This window comes from Cyanistes caeruleus, unplaced genomic scaffold, assembly GCF_971803275.1.
Source record: "Cyanistes caeruleus unplaced genomic scaffold, bCyaCae1.hap1.1 HAP1_SCAFFOLD_116, whole genome shotgun sequence".
Taxonomy (NCBI): Eukaryota; Metazoa; Chordata; class Aves; order Passeriformes; family Paridae; genus Cyanistes; species Cyanistes caeruleus.
The window spans coordinates 12,719-28,377 of NW_028255916.1; the positions used below are offsets into that span (position 1 = coordinate 12,719).

General features: G+C 49.7%; 1 protein-coding gene across 2 annotated transcripts; it reads right to left on the reverse strand.

Moving 5' to 3' along the window:
- Positions 1-660: 660 nt before the first annotated feature.
- Positions 661-10,145, reverse strand: LOC111922587 (uncharacterized). 2 transcript variants are annotated; one of them, XR_015281938.1, is made up of 8 exons: positions 9,763-10,086; positions 8,065-8,102; positions 7,490-7,621; positions 4,722-5,598; positions 2,607-4,322; positions 1,862-1,910; positions 1,371-1,483; positions 661-778 (listed from the first exon to the last, which is right to left on the reverse strand). XR_015281938.1 is itself a non-coding variant. In XM_086873819.1 (5 exons), the coding sequence occupies exons 1-5, from the start codon at positions 10,037-10,039 to the stop codon at positions 5,137-5,139; spliced, it is 1,044 nt and encodes a 347-aa protein (XP_086729945.1). In that variant the 5' UTR covers positions 10,040-10,145; the 3' UTR covers positions 5,048-5,136. The 2 variants fall into 2 exon arrangements, 1 of the variants encoding a protein (XP_086729945.1); XM_086873819.1 differs by lacking the exons at positions 661-778; positions 1,371-1,483; positions 1,862-1,910; positions 2,607-4,322 and adding an exon at positions 5,871-6,005 and having other exon boundaries at positions 5,048-5,598; positions 9,763-10,145.
- Between the last annotated feature and the right edge of the window lie 5,514 nt (positions 10,146-15,659).

Sequence of the window (15,659 nt, forward strand, 5' to 3'; positions counted from 1 at the left end):
GAGAGAAAAGAGAACCAGGGGGGCAAAAAGTAGTGCTGTGAGTTCATCGCACAAGCAAGGAAACAGCTGTGGAAGGTTCCCTTTGCAGGGGAATGGGGAGGAATGGCAGAACACAGCGCCATTGAGAGCAAGAGCCTGCTGCTCCCACAGGAGGAAAGGCATGTCAGCTTTTGAAAGAGCACCAGCAACTGCTGTTGTAGACTGTCCCCTGCAAAGCAGCCAGGGTGACGGCAGCTGCAGTGCATGTGCTCAGTAGCAAACAGCTATTGGGCTACACTGCTATCCTTTTCAGCTGAGGAATAAAAGAAATTAGTCTCTTTTTTTCTTTCCTGTTTGTTTCAAATCCTGCCACCACACCTTTGCTTTAGAGACAAGGAATGTAGTGCAGACAGGCCAAAGTTTAGCTAGGCAAGGTGGAGAAGTGCAAATGCCAATCTGAGAGACAGAGCTAGAATACAAGAGCAGGGGATAAGAGGACAGGAAGTGAGTCCAGTGAGTGTAGGGGCACTGGCAGACAGTTCCCTTGAGATGCTCTTGCTTGCCCATAGCTGAGCAGCAGCACAGAAACCAAGCCTGGTCCATGAAATCCCTCCCGTTCTGAGCCCCTGTTTCCCAGACAATGCAGCTCAAGGCCTTGGAAGCACAGATGGGATCCCTGACCTCCCGACTGACAGCTGCAATCTCTTCTTCAGACATTTGAATCTCATCGATGAGATCTCTCAGAGTGCCTCCGTCCATGTACTCCATCACCAGCCAGAGTTCCTCGTGCACAAGGTAGCTGAAAAAAGGCAACAAGGCCATGCAGATGAACATGCACGGCTAGGTTGGTTTTTTACTTGAGTCTTGTTTCTGGGTCCCTTAGAGACAAGGGCAGAAGTAAAGGCATAGACATTGCCTCTAGGCTGTGCAGTGTTTGCAGTCTGTGCTGTCTCAAGGAGAAAGGCAGTTTAGGAAGAGCCCAGATAAAAAACCTGTCACGCATGGCATTTCTGGAAATAAGCACCTAGTCTTCCTGGCATGCACAGCAATGGAAAAGAGGGGCAACAATGCAAGGGCAATCCTCTCTTGGATGGTTCATCAGCATTTAAGAAACTTGAAAAACTCAAGCCCAAAGAACTGTGGAGGCAATGAACTTAGAAGGTATTGAATTCTTAAGATAGGGCTGATGCAGGTTTTTGAACAATTTTCAGTCTGCATTTGCCAGGGTGGATTCATGCAGACAAAATGCAGTCTCTTCCCATCCATTGGAGATAAGTAGAGAAATAATCATTAACAGCTCTATTTCCTGCCACTGACCAAAGTGGGTTTTTAAGCTCTCATGCTTGTAATATGTAAACAAACATTCAAGGGATAGGACCGTGACCACTCACCTGGCTAAGTAATTCACGATCCTGGGACTCCTATTACTCTCCATGATCCTGATTTCATTCATGGTTAGTATCTTCCTACTCACTCCTTGCACATTTATTTTCTTGATGGCCACCTCAAATGACATTGAAAAGGAGTAATTTGAGAAAATTGGTAGCATGAGACCACAACCCACATGGAGCAAGTGATTTTGGAATGGCACAGCCAAGCTGTGCCAAAGTGCCTTGTGATTAGACCTCATCATTGGAGTAATTAGGGAGTGACATTGCAACAGCCCATTTCTCTGCTCCCTTGGGGGTCAGTTACAGGACATGTGGCCACTGAGGATTTGCCTTGTCCACAAAGCCTGTTCCAAGTGCAATTTGCAGGCTGGCTCCAGTCTGTGCTTCTTGTGCCTTTTCAGCACAGCTCTACTCAAAGCTCCAGCCACAGCTGTCAGCAGTGGGGAAAGGCCTGGAGAGCAGCAGAGGCTGCAGGGGCTGTTGCCATTTACCTCTCCTCCTGTTGCAATGTCAAGTGCTCTGGAAACCTCTCCAAAACCCCTAGAAACAAAACAGCAGCAAAGAAAGGAGAAGCCATTTAGATCTTGCAGTGGAAGCCAGTCCAGACAGGAGAGCTCTGCTGTAAATGCCTAAAAGCTGCAGGTTGCAGGAGGGGTCTGCCAGAAGGCAGATGATGCATTTTCCCCTCAAGTGCCTGGGCACTGGGCCTGTTCCTGAAGCCTTGGGCTTTACTGCCTCAGCTCCAAAAGGCAGCTTATTCCTTCATCTCGGGTGTCAGCTTCTAAACTGTGCAATTCTAATCCTGAGCATGGAGTATTTCCTTTAGCAAACTCTTGGAGAGAAATGTTCCTGAGAACTGTTATCTGACAGCTCTCATTGGGGGTAGGTTGTGCTTTCAGGCAAGCAAGATTCTTCTCCTTTCATTAGTGTGGCCAGATGATTTGGAGACATCCAAAAATGCGAAGGAAATGAATCCTGAGCTGTCCCACACTTGAGAGACAAGCAGATTTCCCAGGTTCTGTTCCTTGCTGCAGGCAAGACCTTGGCAGCATGGAGATGTCTTTGACAATGCCTTCTGAGCACACTTGACAAATTCTGGCCAGTACTGAGAGATGGGGCAGACTAAGCCCGCTGTCTAAACATGTGGACAACTTGTCTGACTTCTCACTTGATGGATATTCCCCCAGGGAAACACCTGGCCCATGGCTGTGTAGAAGTGACTGTGGTTGGACTCACCCGCTGCCAAGACTTTCCAGTTCGATGTATTTTGTGATGGGATTTTCCTTGTTCACCATCCTCCCTGAGGGAAACAAAATGCAAGATGCTGACTTTGAGGCAGAGATCCCAACTTGCAGGAGATGCCAAAGGCAGCCCCGCTGTCTGGGGCTCTGAACCCTCTGTGGTCAGCTGGGCAGCAAGCACAGCAGCAACAAGACAGGCAGTTGTGCAGTACAAATGGGCAGCAGAGAGACTGATTTTTCCCAGTCCTTGGAAGGAAATGAAGCACAGAGAGCACAGCAGGGCACAGCACAAGGCTGGCAAAGGCCAAGCATGAGCACTGACAAGCAATGGCAAGAAGACACAGCCAGCCTGAGCCCCTGACAAGCTGTGGCCCCTGTTCAGGACACACCAGCATTGCCTTGGAGATCAGACACAGCCAGGTGCAGATCAAGGCCCTTTTGTGTCCCAGCAGGTGAAGGTAGACACCAAATCAGCTGGGATCTTTTCTCAGCCCCACCAGGTCTTTTCTGAGAGCACAGCACTGGCAGCTGTCATGGGCAAGAAGCAGATTAAATGGGTTGTGCTGCAGAATCACAGAGGGCTTGATGTATTTTCCCAGAGACTGATCTGAGCAGGGCTTGGGCCAATAGGTAGGATTCTAAGAGTCATGGGAATGGCTGGGAATCAGGGATGAAAAAGTGCCATGGATCTGAGGAATACACAGCACAGGGGCTGCAGGCTCGCTCCTGAGAAATGCCTGCAGTGCTGTTTTATCTGATCACACCACGTCGATGTGTCTCTTGGACACATCTTTATAAGAATAAAACTAGGATATTAATGACAGATTGTTATACAAATATCTGTTTCTTCATTGTGGGCCCAATGAAAACATCTCTTGCTCTGTTTCTGCTGTCACCTGATGTTCTTTCATAGGAGTCCTCACTGACAAAAATACAGCATTCTCATAAAAACCTTGTAGATGTAGTAGAGGCAATAAATACAGTCCTAAAAATGACAGCAGTAAGACACATGGGGCAGAACAGCTCTTTCAGGATGGAGAAAAAACAAACTCTACCAAAAAACACCAAATCTGAATCCAAAAAGTATAGAAACTGAAAACTAAAAACAGAACCACAACAAAAAGACAAAACCCCAAATCCAATTAATATCTCTGAAGTCTTTTGGTTCTGACGACAGGTGGGAAGTCTGGAGTCTAATGAGAATTTAGGAATCAAATATTCTGTTCAGTTTGGCCACTAGCACACAGGACTTGCATAGATCATTTGCTGGGCCACAGCCTTCTGCTGATCCAAGAACAATTCCTGCTTCTGCCTTTAGTGGCAAGGGAATGCCAGGCAAAGCCGAGCCAGTCCAAGCTGCCCTCAGAGGCAGCAGGAACAGCCAGAGCGCTCTCTCGCTGCCTCAGAGCACAGCAGTTCTCGTGGGGAGTCCTAAATGTCTCTGGGACACCAAAGTGAGGAGGATCATTTGCTACAGCTCTGCTGGCACGTGCACACAATACACTGTCCCTCAGACAAGAAATACACCAGACGTACTCAGTTGCTCCACAAAGTCTCCCTGGCTCTCCTGGAGCTGAGCAGCAGATGTGTCACTGCTGGAAATGGACAAACTGCCCAGGATCCACTGCTCAGCTTGGGCAACAAAGGCTCCTTTAGATGCTGCTGCTGCTGCTGCTGCTGCAGCAGATTGAATGGAAGAGCCTGTGTAGATCTGCGAGAAGAAAGGAGTTTGTGTCAGAAAGCTGGCTGGCAGAGATTACCCCGAGTTCCCTTTTCAAATGCAAGCCCTTAGGAAGTTGCTGTTAGCCACATGCAAAGCTCATCAACTGGATTTTTTGGATGCCCGCTTCTGGAACCAAATGGTCAAAACCCAAGGTTGGTTTTAATCAAGTTGATGGCCAGTTTCATATTCCATTTTCCTGGATTTTCTGAAGGATGACTGCAACAACGACCATTGCACTTCCTCCCAAGGATCCCTTTCCCCCTCCAAGGGCTGCAGACACATTTGCAGCTCCTTGTTCTAATGTTGGAGCTCCTCCCCCTCAGTCCTCTTTTCCTGCACCATCTTCAGAAGGTGCTCAGCCTGCAGCACTTGTGCTTGGGACAGTACCTGTGCCTCCCGCCGACCTTGGGGCTCTTCATCAGCCGGCATTTGCTGGAAGCCTTCGCAGGCTGCCAGGTGAGATATCAACACGTCCACCTCAAGTCAAAGAGAACAAAGCAGTCAGAGACCACAGCTTGTCCCTGTGTGCCAAGGCTCATTGACTGTGAGCAAAGGGAAAGAGCAGGACAGCAGCAGATTCACCAAGGGATACAGACAACTTGCAGCTTGTATTCCAAATCTGTCTGGGGGACTGTGTTCACTTGCAAAAAGCCCTGAAGAAACAAGGAGAGCAGGAGCAGGCCAGCAGGAATCCCTTGAGATGAGTGCTGGCAAAAGGGGCAAATGACTGGTGCCACTGTCCAGGGCAGCAGCTGAGACTGAGCACAGCAGGAAATGTCCTTCCAAGCAGCTGGGATAGACACTACAGCAGGATGGCACTGAGAGGCATCAGCCCAGCCCCTGCTGCTCTGCAGAGGAAAGGCAAGAAGGGCAGAAAGCACCAGACTGCAGTGACTGCTGTGCCTATCGCTCTTTCACTCACTCGATTTTCTAGAGCCTCTTGCTGCTGAGCGAGGAGATCTAATTTCTCTTGGATGATTCTCCTTTCTTCCTCCAGCCTGTTCTCCCTTGCCCTGATCCTAGCCTCAGCTTCCTGCAGCTCTGCCAGAAGCTCCTCATCAGAGGCCTGTGAGGAACCAGAGAGAGGAATGTCCATGAGTGGAGTGTCTGCCACACTTTCACTCACCTGGTTTTCTTGATTTCCTCTCTGCCAGGGGAGATTCATCTCCTCTTGGATGCTTCTGTCTTCCTCGTGCCTCCTCTTCACTGCCATGATGGCCCTTGGAGCTTCGGGCAGCTCTGCTTGGGGCTCTGCCTCGATGTTCTGTACACACAAATGGAGAGCGAGTGCCTGGGAGCTGCCATCAGGCTCAGCTTCTTCCTCAGTTTCAGCCTCAAAATCACACTCATTCAGTCACTTCTTTCTGCTTCCCTACCCACCTCTGCTTCCACTGTAACCTCCTGTCCCGCTGCTGATCTCTGCAGAGGCTCTTTGCTTTCAGGGCCTCTGGCACTCGTGGCCTGCTCAGTCCCAAGAGCTGCGTTTTATGCCCCTCTTCCTGCCCTTCACTCTGTCCCCTGCTGAGTCAGCCTTACCTGGCCATTCTCCAGTGGCTCTTCCACCTGCTGCCCCAGCTGCTCTTCCTGCTCTTGGGCTGGGAACAGCTCTCCCTCAGGCTGGCACGGCCTCCCTGAGAAAACAATCTGCTCCTGCTCTTTCTCTAGAAGGATCTGCAGAGAAAGCAAGAGAAGATGGGCTTCAACTTCTCATCCAACATTTCTGTGGGCCAAGACTCAAAGACTGATGGGCTCCCACGTTCCCAAAGCTCTGTGCTGCTGCTCTCCTGCCTTGTTCTCTGCCCGTGGGGAAGCACAGATTCCAAAGTGACCCTGGCAGTGCAATCAGGGCCCATCTGGCACTGAATCTCCAACAGACTCTTGGGCAGCTGACAGGAAATGTGGGGCATTTCTCAAGGGCCTCCCTCCCCTTCTGCTGTGTCCTGCTTGTCTCTCCCTAGTGACTGACAGCCAGCCCTGTCCCACACCTCCATCCTGGCTCTGCAGGGGCTTTCTGAGTGAGCTCAGCCCTTGTGAGAGACACTGCTGGAGTTCATGTTCTTTTCAGGCCTGCCCTGCCACTCCTGCCCCTCTGACATCTACACTCTTGTTAGAAATCCTGCTCATTCAGGAGACAAGGATGTGTGCAATTTGATCCTCTGCTGCAGGTCAGAGAGCCTCTATGGCCACCTCAGGATATGGAAGAGGACCAAGGTGTTTCTCCTCCCTCTTTTGTCAGCTGAGAATTCTGAGTGGCACTGTCAGAGATCCTCAAAAGGCCCCACCAACAAATTAATTGACACACCCCTAGGGATGCCAATGAAGGAAGCCATGGGTCATGTAATGCATGTATGACCAAAGTCACCAAAAACCACCTAAACCATGGAATTGTCCCACCTCACTAGGACAGGCAGAAATTTATAGGTTAAACAGGGAGTGTCAGGACAGAAGAGGCAGGAGGAGGAAAACAGCTCTGAGGAGAAAAAACAACCATCTCTAAAGGGGTTCTTAGCAACACAAGACAGCACTCAAGGACTTGCAGCTTTGCCCCCACACTAGGCTCCAATGCAGTTTCCAAAGCTGCAGACTTCACCACAAAACGTATCAAGAGAAACTGGCCACTTGTGGATTTTGCCTCAGAAGAAGGGTTCAGAACTACACAGTTTGTTTCTTTGGCCACACAGGACAAGAATGGCCGGCCACAGCTGCATGGACAACACAAACGTCTCCTTGCAGCTTATCAAAAGCCAAAAGACAGGTGGCCTAAAAGACTCCGCAGAAGTGAAGAATTACTCCAGAAAACTGCAGAACACTTCTCCAGGTCATCCAGAGGTTTCCAAAAAGGGACAGCAAACAAAGCAAGCCCTGTGAGCCCCAGCAATGCCGTGTGAGCCCTTGGCCATGGCTTGGCAGAAGCCAAGAGACAGAGCTTCCCTGAGCCAAGCAGCCAGCTGCTCACCCGCAGGCAGCAGCGCTTTGGGGCCTCAGCACGACGGCTCAAAGCCCAATTTCCAGCTGCCACGGGATGGGGGAATGGCTGGGTGCTGGCAGGACTCCAGCACTCAGCATCCTCAGCCAGCAACAGCAAGTGCTGGCTGCTCAGAAACTTGCAGCTCTGCCTTGCACTAAAGACAGCAGCACCCAGCACTGGCACTTACTGTCTGGGCATGGTCAGGCTGGGCTGTGACCACAGCTGGAGGCTCGTGCTCCTTTTGCTCATTTTGCTCCTCTTTGGCCTCTTCTCCAGGAGCAGAGGGAGCCCCAGCAGAGTCTGCTCTTGCTTCTGGGCTCTGTGGACAGATGGTGGAGTTAGGGACAGGCAGCTCCCTATCATTTAGAAACTTATTTCTCTTCAGCTCGATTTCTACAACCAGCTCTACCAAGCACAAATCATCAGCTTTGATAGCAATGGGATTCTAAGTCTCTCCAAGTAAATTAAAATGGGTTAATTCAGCCATACTGCAAATAGTTCTGAATTAGAGAGTTCACCCTGGCTACTATCAGCAAGCAACGTTCTCTCTGCAAATCTGAGCTTTGAGTTCTTTTAAAGCTCTGCAATGGAAAATTAGGAAATAGCCAACAATGCCTTTGCTATTGCTGTTGTAAACATGGAAATGGATCTTCTTTCAGCCCACCCAGCTGGCCCTCTGCACTCTACTGCCACAGGCCAAGCTCACAGTTCCCTGCACAATTCTGAAACACCAGGAGCATCAAATGTTCCTTTCTGACTCACCTCAGGATCGGCACCTCTGAACACACGGCTCAGATGACCTGCAGTGGGCAAGGAAAAGGAACCAAATTCTTTGAGAAAACTGGAGAGAACTGTGGCCTATTTAGAACAGCATCTGAGAAGATCTCCCAGTCTGCATTTTCAAAGGTGTCCTGCTTGACTGGTGTTGTTTAAAGCAGCAACTAAAAAATCACTAGGAAACTTACTTATTTCTGGCTGTGAGATATGGATTAGAACAAGAGCAAAACAGGCTTAAAACTTAAATGGAATAAAGAAAGTTTATTTACAAAAACTACAAGAATAAGAAACCAGAATAAAACTTCCAGAACAACCCTTTTCTCCCCCACTACCCAACCATTCCCTTGTTTACATGACAACATAGAGACAAAAATACGTTGGAACTTTGGTGTTTACAACAGTCCCAATTCCTGCTGGAGTCTTTTCATCAGTCTTTGTAGAGAAACAGAAGTCTTCTTCTGCTATCTATGGAGTTTTTCACATGAAAACTATTTTTCTTCATAGCTTTCTATTTCTCTGATGCCAGCTGCCGGGAAATCTGCCATCAGTTGTCTCCTCCCATTTCCCATCACTCTGAGGTGTGTTATGGGTCATGAGTCTAGGGATGTCATTTTTATGAATGAGTTATTCAAAGGCAAAAGTTCTCTTTATCTGTTTTTCTGAGCCCTCCTGGAAACAGAAGTTTTCTTTTTGCTTCTTAAAAGCCACAAATCTTCAACTGTTACTTCTCCCCCTCTGTTCCAGCATCTCACAGTGTCACAACTACTTCATCATTTGCTCAAAATCCACACTTGGAAACACTCCATTCCTCCCAATATACTCTGTCATGAATTAGAGTTTTTTTCAGAACACTACTGTCCATCTCCATAGCTTTAACAGAAAAATATTTCAGCTTAATAAAGCATCTCCTTATTTCTCTTCCCTCTCTAAATTTAATTTGTTTCTTCACTCTCTTTGATGGGTTGATGGTTGATCACTCCCTCTCTCTCTCTCTCTGGAAAAAAAGGATTAATCTGCAAGTCTCATGCAGGTAGTAAAAGAGTTAAAATCTTGCTAAAGCTGCAGATGTTGATGGTGTCAGGTTTCAGTTCAGTGGCAGAAACTGCAAACCAAGTCAGGCTGGCCGGCTCTGTTTCTCCCCCCACCCCGCCCTCTGCAGCCTTGTCCGGCCTGGAGGGGGGGAGGAGGCCGAGACAGAGCCCTGTGACCTCGTCAGAAGCCAGAAACCAAAGAGAGCAAGAAATTCCCGGCCTCCCATCTTCAGGTGGTGTTCACAGGTTGATCTCACTTCTCAATAGTTAAAACCGCTGCCAATTCTCACCCATGGCCAGGAATTAGTCAGGAGAAAAAACTCCCATCAGCCTCCAGCAGTTTCAACTTCCCGAGCTCCCAGAGCTATCTTAAAAGTAAAGTCACCCCAAGAGATTGAGCCAGCAAAGTGAGGAAATGCCAGACTCTGCTGCCACAGGCTCTCCCGTGGAGGGAACAGAAGCCCTGCAAATGCTGCCCGCGGCCCCCTGGCTACAGACACCCCGTGTTTTGCTGAAGGTGTTGACAGGAGCTTGACCAAACCAGGGGCAGCATCATGGTCTTTGTGTTTCAATAGCAACCCGGTCACTAAGAAAGAGCAGGGAGACCTACAAAAGCCAGCTCAGGTTCCAGCCAGGGAAAACCTCTACTTACGTGCCAGGTTGGTGAGGTAATAGCCGGCGTAGCCGATGCCATAAATGGTGCAAACTGCAACAGCGAGCTGCTCCATCACTGTAGCACTGCTGTGCCAGTTTGCACACTCTGCTCCACCACGAAAACAAACAAGGCTCCTGTCAGTGTGCAGCTGCCCACTGACAAACGCCTCAAGCAGGAGGATGCTCCTGCACTGAGCAAGCCCAAGAGCTGCTCTGACCCTGAGGCCTTCCGTGCACCAAGGCAACCTTGGGATGTCACCACGACAAGGTGGCATCCATGCCCTGACATCACAAAGCCAATGCTCTGCGCTGCTCTGGGAATTGATGCAGAGCAACCCAACCTTCCCTACAGCAAACACAAAATTGCCTGGGAGCTTCTCCTCTGTCACAAAGGGTCACAAATCCTTTGGTGGGCTGTGGGAAATGGAAAGACAGAAACTTCCACAGATACTGAAGGGTTTGATTTACAGCCTTGGAAGGAGCTTGGGTTCATGCAATGCTAAAGGTTCACAGACGTTGAGTCAAGAATTCATAAGCTTATGTTCCTATAGCTGTAAGTAAGAATATGCCAGAAGTAAATAAGAAACTGTATTGAGTGAGATGATGGAGAGTTTTCAACTGTAATTGTGTGATTTTATAGAGTAGGCTATGAATCTAAATATTATCCTAAGAAGCACATGTGTGTACGTGAGCTAGCAGTGTATTGGGTGAAAAGCAGACACAGTGCAGCAGAACTTGGCAAAGGTGAAAGGTGATTAAGTAATAATAAACTCCATGTCATCTGTCCTTTGGGCCAGAATGTGATATATTGCTGTGTAACAAAGGAACTCGTGACTACCTTTGAGCTATGGCCCACTTGTTACCCCTCCAAAATCTCATGCCTTCAGACTGAGACCTTTTCTGATATATTTCAGCAATAAATCGACTTCACAGCACCAGTGGTCCCACCGCTCATTATTTACAGCCTGACAATGAGCCAAACCCTGTTGTTCAAGAGATCCAAGAGTAACTCCAAGACTGCCCTGTGGAGAGAGAAAACAAAGAGAACTTGTCCTAAGAGAACAAAGATTGCTCCTCAGTCAAGGCAGGATGGATGGAACAGAGTTTCTAAAATGAAACAAGTAGCAGAAGCAGAGTAGTTTGCAGAAGAAATTGTTATACAAGCGCTTGTCCTAGGGAAATAAAACTGATGTTGCTAATAGGGAATTGATCATGGCTATTATTCGTTAGCAGCCATCTGAACATTTATACTATTGGCTACCCAGGCTCACACTATTCTAACCCAATAGGAAAAACAGCACAAAAGTGATGTACACTTGTAATAAATGTTTCCAGATATACCACCCCTGGGGACTGTGCATCGTTCATGGGCTGCAGTGCCCCAAGCACCCACATCCTGCCCCACAACTGAGCTCTGAGATGGGACTAAACCAAAGGAAATTGGGATTTTGGCCACTGATGCTTCTGACTAAACCCAGGAATGCCTGTTCCTGTGCCAAAGGAACTGCACAGCCATCAGCCTGCTGCAGCACTGCTGGGGCATCTCAAAGAAGCATGTGGGCCTGTGCCTCACCCCTGGAGCCCCCTGGGCACATTTGTGAGCCACAGAGATGAGGCTGCAATGGTCATAAGGAAAGAGAAGAAGAAAGTCACAGAAGAATGGGGGAAGATGTAGGAGATGGTGGGAGGAGGAAGCCAGAGGGATCAAATGGGTAACTTTCATCCAAATTGGGAGCTACAAGGCAGGGACCCAAGAGATGTGGGATAGAGACCCCATCACTTGTGACTTCCTTTCTCAGCTGAAAAGAAAAAGAATAGAGAAATAGCTGGGTTTTAGCTGTGTGTCTAGATATGAAGCCACGTTACATTTTTGAATGGCACCACACAAGTTCTTCAAGTTTTCTCCAAGCCTGCAGGTTCCCCTGCCCCAGGACCACCAGTGGCCAGTTTTGTTGGTTTTGCATGGGTTAAATTTTGGTGAGGAGGGAAGAAGCCAGCCATGGGAATGCTATTTCTGCTAAAAGGAGCTGCTAAAAGCTTTCTCCATGCCTGGCAAAACCAATCACTGGCTGGCTCTGAGAACAGGACCATTGCTAAGCCAATTAGAAAAGCTGGAAACACTTTGATGACAACAGATTTAAGAGAGGAAAGAAACGTGGGAAGCTCTCTTTCTTTCTGCCCTCCGAGGGGTGGTGAGGGGGCACCAAACCCCTTCCCAGCAGGCCATCTGTGGTGGTTTGGCATTTTAGAGATAAAAGCAGAAAACACCCACAGAAGTGATTTCTCTGAGAGCGGCTGCTGGGAGTTTCTCTCTGCTTGAGATCAGGCCAATGGCCGGCCAGTTCTGAGAACTGACAGCATTTTGCAGCACTGAAAAGTGAGATCACCTTTGTGAATAGCACATTTTAAAAGCTCCAGCTGGGGAAGTTGTCTCTTTTTGTTTGCAGCCTGGAAAGGTATTGGAGCTGTGGTGTGGCTGGCCCCGCTGCCCGCGGCCTGTGTGGCCTGGGGGGGCTGGGCTGGAGCCCAGTGGCTCTGGGCTGGGGGGATGGAGACTGCGGGACTTCCCCCGGCCCCAGGCCAGGCCGGGCTCTGCTGTGGCCCCTCCCGGGAAGCCCTCCCAGTCCCATTCCAGTGGGGTGGCTGAAGCCCTCCCCAGGGGGACCCCGGCCCTAAGCTGGGCCGGGCCACAGCTGCTGACATCTCGCCCATCCCCGCCATGGCCTGCACAGACGGCTCCAAGCTGGAAACCGTCCCCTGCCTTCCAGGGGCTGCTGAGCTGAAATCCCACACCAGGAATGCCTGCCACACCTTGGGCCACATTTAACCCTTTCACTACACAGATGAGACCTGCAGCCTTCATCCCCTCTCCAGAGAGCGCAAAGTGGGAGCGATCGACACGCAAAAGACAACATCAAACATCAAGGTCAGTACGAGGAAGAGTCAAGCCTCAGGTGGACGGAGAATGAGGAGATGCTTTAATGAGCTGAAATAGTCTTTTGCTAGGGCCATGGAGATGGACAATAACGTTCTGAAAAATAACTCCTTTCATTAATGAAAGAGTATTGGGGAGAATGAAGGATTCAAAGTGTAAATCTGAGCAAAGGTATCCATTGATGAAGCCAAGCAGGTGCTGGAGTAGCTGTGATCCCATGAGATGCGTGAACAGAGAGAGAGATGAGAGCTGATGAAGATCCTTTGTCCCCAGGGAGAGAAGAAAAAAACTTCTGTCCCCAGAGATGATCACAGAGACAGATGAAGAGAGTAACTCTTGAATAACTCAACCTTAAAATAATACCCCTTGAGTTCATGGCCCATGAAGGCACCTCAGAGTGGTGTGGAAATGGGAGGAAGGCATGGAGGCAGAGTTTTGCCCTGGGTGGCAGATATTCATAGAAATGAAAAGCCATGAGGAAACACTTTTCTTGTGGAGAGCTCTCCATGGAATGAGAAGAGAAAACTCTCCTCTCTACAGATACTGATGAAAAGACTATCGTATAGTTGGTACTGCATTAACATCCAAAGTTTTATCTCTACATTGTCAGCTGAGAAAGGAAAAAGTTGGGTGGGAAGGGAAAAGGTTTCTGGAGGTTTTATTCAGGTTTCTTATTTCTTGTAGTCCTGTTAATAAAGTTTCTTTATTCCTTCTAACTTTTAAGCCTGGTTTTCCCTTCTCCTAATCCATATCTCACAGTGAGAAATGAGTAAGTGCCCTGGAGATTTCAGCCAGTGCTAAACCCACCACATTATTTAGTGCTTTAGCCAAAAAACTCAAATTAGCGAATCTAAGCCATCACTGCACCAGGCTGAAGCTGAGGATCCCCAGCCAAGCTCAGAGGGAGGAGAACACAGCATTTGTGAGATCCTTTCCAGTCTGACTTGCTTTAGCTGGAGCCTGGGGGAGGAGAGAGCAGGAGAAGGGTTGGCTGAGTCCTCTCCCCTCTGCCTTGCCCTTCTCTGCTGGATCCTCAGTTCATCCCACACCCACCCCAAGACTCCATCCCCATCCTACTGGTGCTGATGGGATTAAAGGAGATAAAGAGGAGATTAAAAAGATAGAAGAGGAGAGAAAAGGAGAAGTTTAAATGCAATTTAAATATGAAAGAAATACGTATGTTAGTGACTGCTGAGAGTTCAAAGGGAGCTGAAGGGTTTGGGAAGGGCCAGGAGCCCGTGAAGGGCTCAGGAGCTGCTGCTGCCAGGAGGGAGGAAATGCACCAATGGCTCCCAGCAGAGTCTGTGCTTTGAGGCTCTTTCCCAAACAGCTGCAGGAGGGAAAGCAGCTGAGTTTGGAGGAAGAGTTTTCTGCTGAGGTTTCCTGTTTGGAGCTGTCACAAGCTTGAGCTGCTCAAGGGAAACGCGGCTCTGCTTCCAGCAGGGCCCAACTGCCCGGGAGCACAACTTGGTTCCCTGGCCCTGAGCCAACGGGCAGCAGCAGCTTCTGTTCCCTCCTGGCTCTTGTGTCATTTCCAGCAGCACAAGACACACCAAGAAAAGCTCCTCCAGAACATGCCATGAGAAACACAACCTGATTTCATTGCATGAAGGAGCTCTGACAGTCCCACGGGCTCAGGGTTGTTTGTCAGTGAACAGAGCAGGGAAAAGCACAGACACATTCCCTGCACAGGGAATTCACAGGAGGAAAGTGCAGCGCTGGAGGATGTGCTTGGATACAACGTTCCCATGGCAGTTTTGGGGATAAAATCGTCAGCAGAGAGAAAAGAAAAAGTGCTACCAAGGGTGGGCTGGGGAGGGCTGGTGCTTCCCGGGAGGCTCCCAAAGCTCAAGAGGACAAAGCCCAGACCTTGTCCAAGCTGCGAGCTGGGTCTGAGCCAGAAACCAGGGGGTGGCAGAGACATTGCTGCTGAAGGGCTTCAGATTGCCAAAGCTAAAGTGTCCAGGATCAAGGAACAACTTGAGGTTATGGAAGTCCCAGTGCCCACGTTCCATCCCCTCATTTCAAGCTGAAAGCAGAGCTCCCCTTGTGATTCTGCTTTTTAATAAAGAATGTCAAAATTCAACAAAATTCCCTTAGAAAGACCCCATGAAGGTTCACACTGTGAGAGCTCACTCGAGGCAGCCCCAACTCCTGCCCTGGTTCAGTCCCTGTCAAGCCCACTGTGCTTTCCAGCTGCTTTGCTCCAGCTCCCCCCAAATCACCATGAATTCCACTGAACTGAAACAAATCCAAATCCTCGTGGGACGGGACAAGGGCAGGGAGAGGTCACTCAGGGATCACCATCAGGGGCACAACAGCCCGACATGGGGAAATGAACTGAGATTAGGATTGAGCAAATCAGACCAGGAGAATGAGGATTAAAATCAATCTTGAGAAACACCTCCTCCTGCTCCTGAACTTTTCTGTCTGAGCCGCTGCTCGCGGGGCACAGAGAGGGGCCCGGCCGTGTCCCTCCAAACCTCCCTGGGAATCACCCCAGAGCCCTCAGCCTTCCTTGTGCCCATCCCCGGGGCTCCTTGTCCCTCCCAATGGCTCCCATGGCTCTCCCAGTCCATCCCAGCCTCTCCCAGTCCATCCCAGTCACTCCCAGTGACCCCGCCTGTCCATCTCGCCCCTCCATGGATCTGCCGCCCCTCAGCCAATCAGAGCGCGCCTCTCTGATGACTCATCAGTTGCCAGGCAGATCCACAGAGCCGAGAGCCCCGCGCTGGACTCGGCCACCCAGTGCCGCGCACTTCATTCCCAGTCCCTCCCAGTGCCACCACAGTCCCTCCCAGTGCCACCACAGTCCCGCCCAGTGCCACCACAGTCTCTCCCAGTGCCACCACAGTCCCGCCCAGTGCCACCACAGTCCCTCCCAGTGACACCACAGTCCCTCCCAGTGCCACCACAGTCCCGCCCAGTGCCACCGCAGTCCCGCCCAGAGGCCCCAGAGT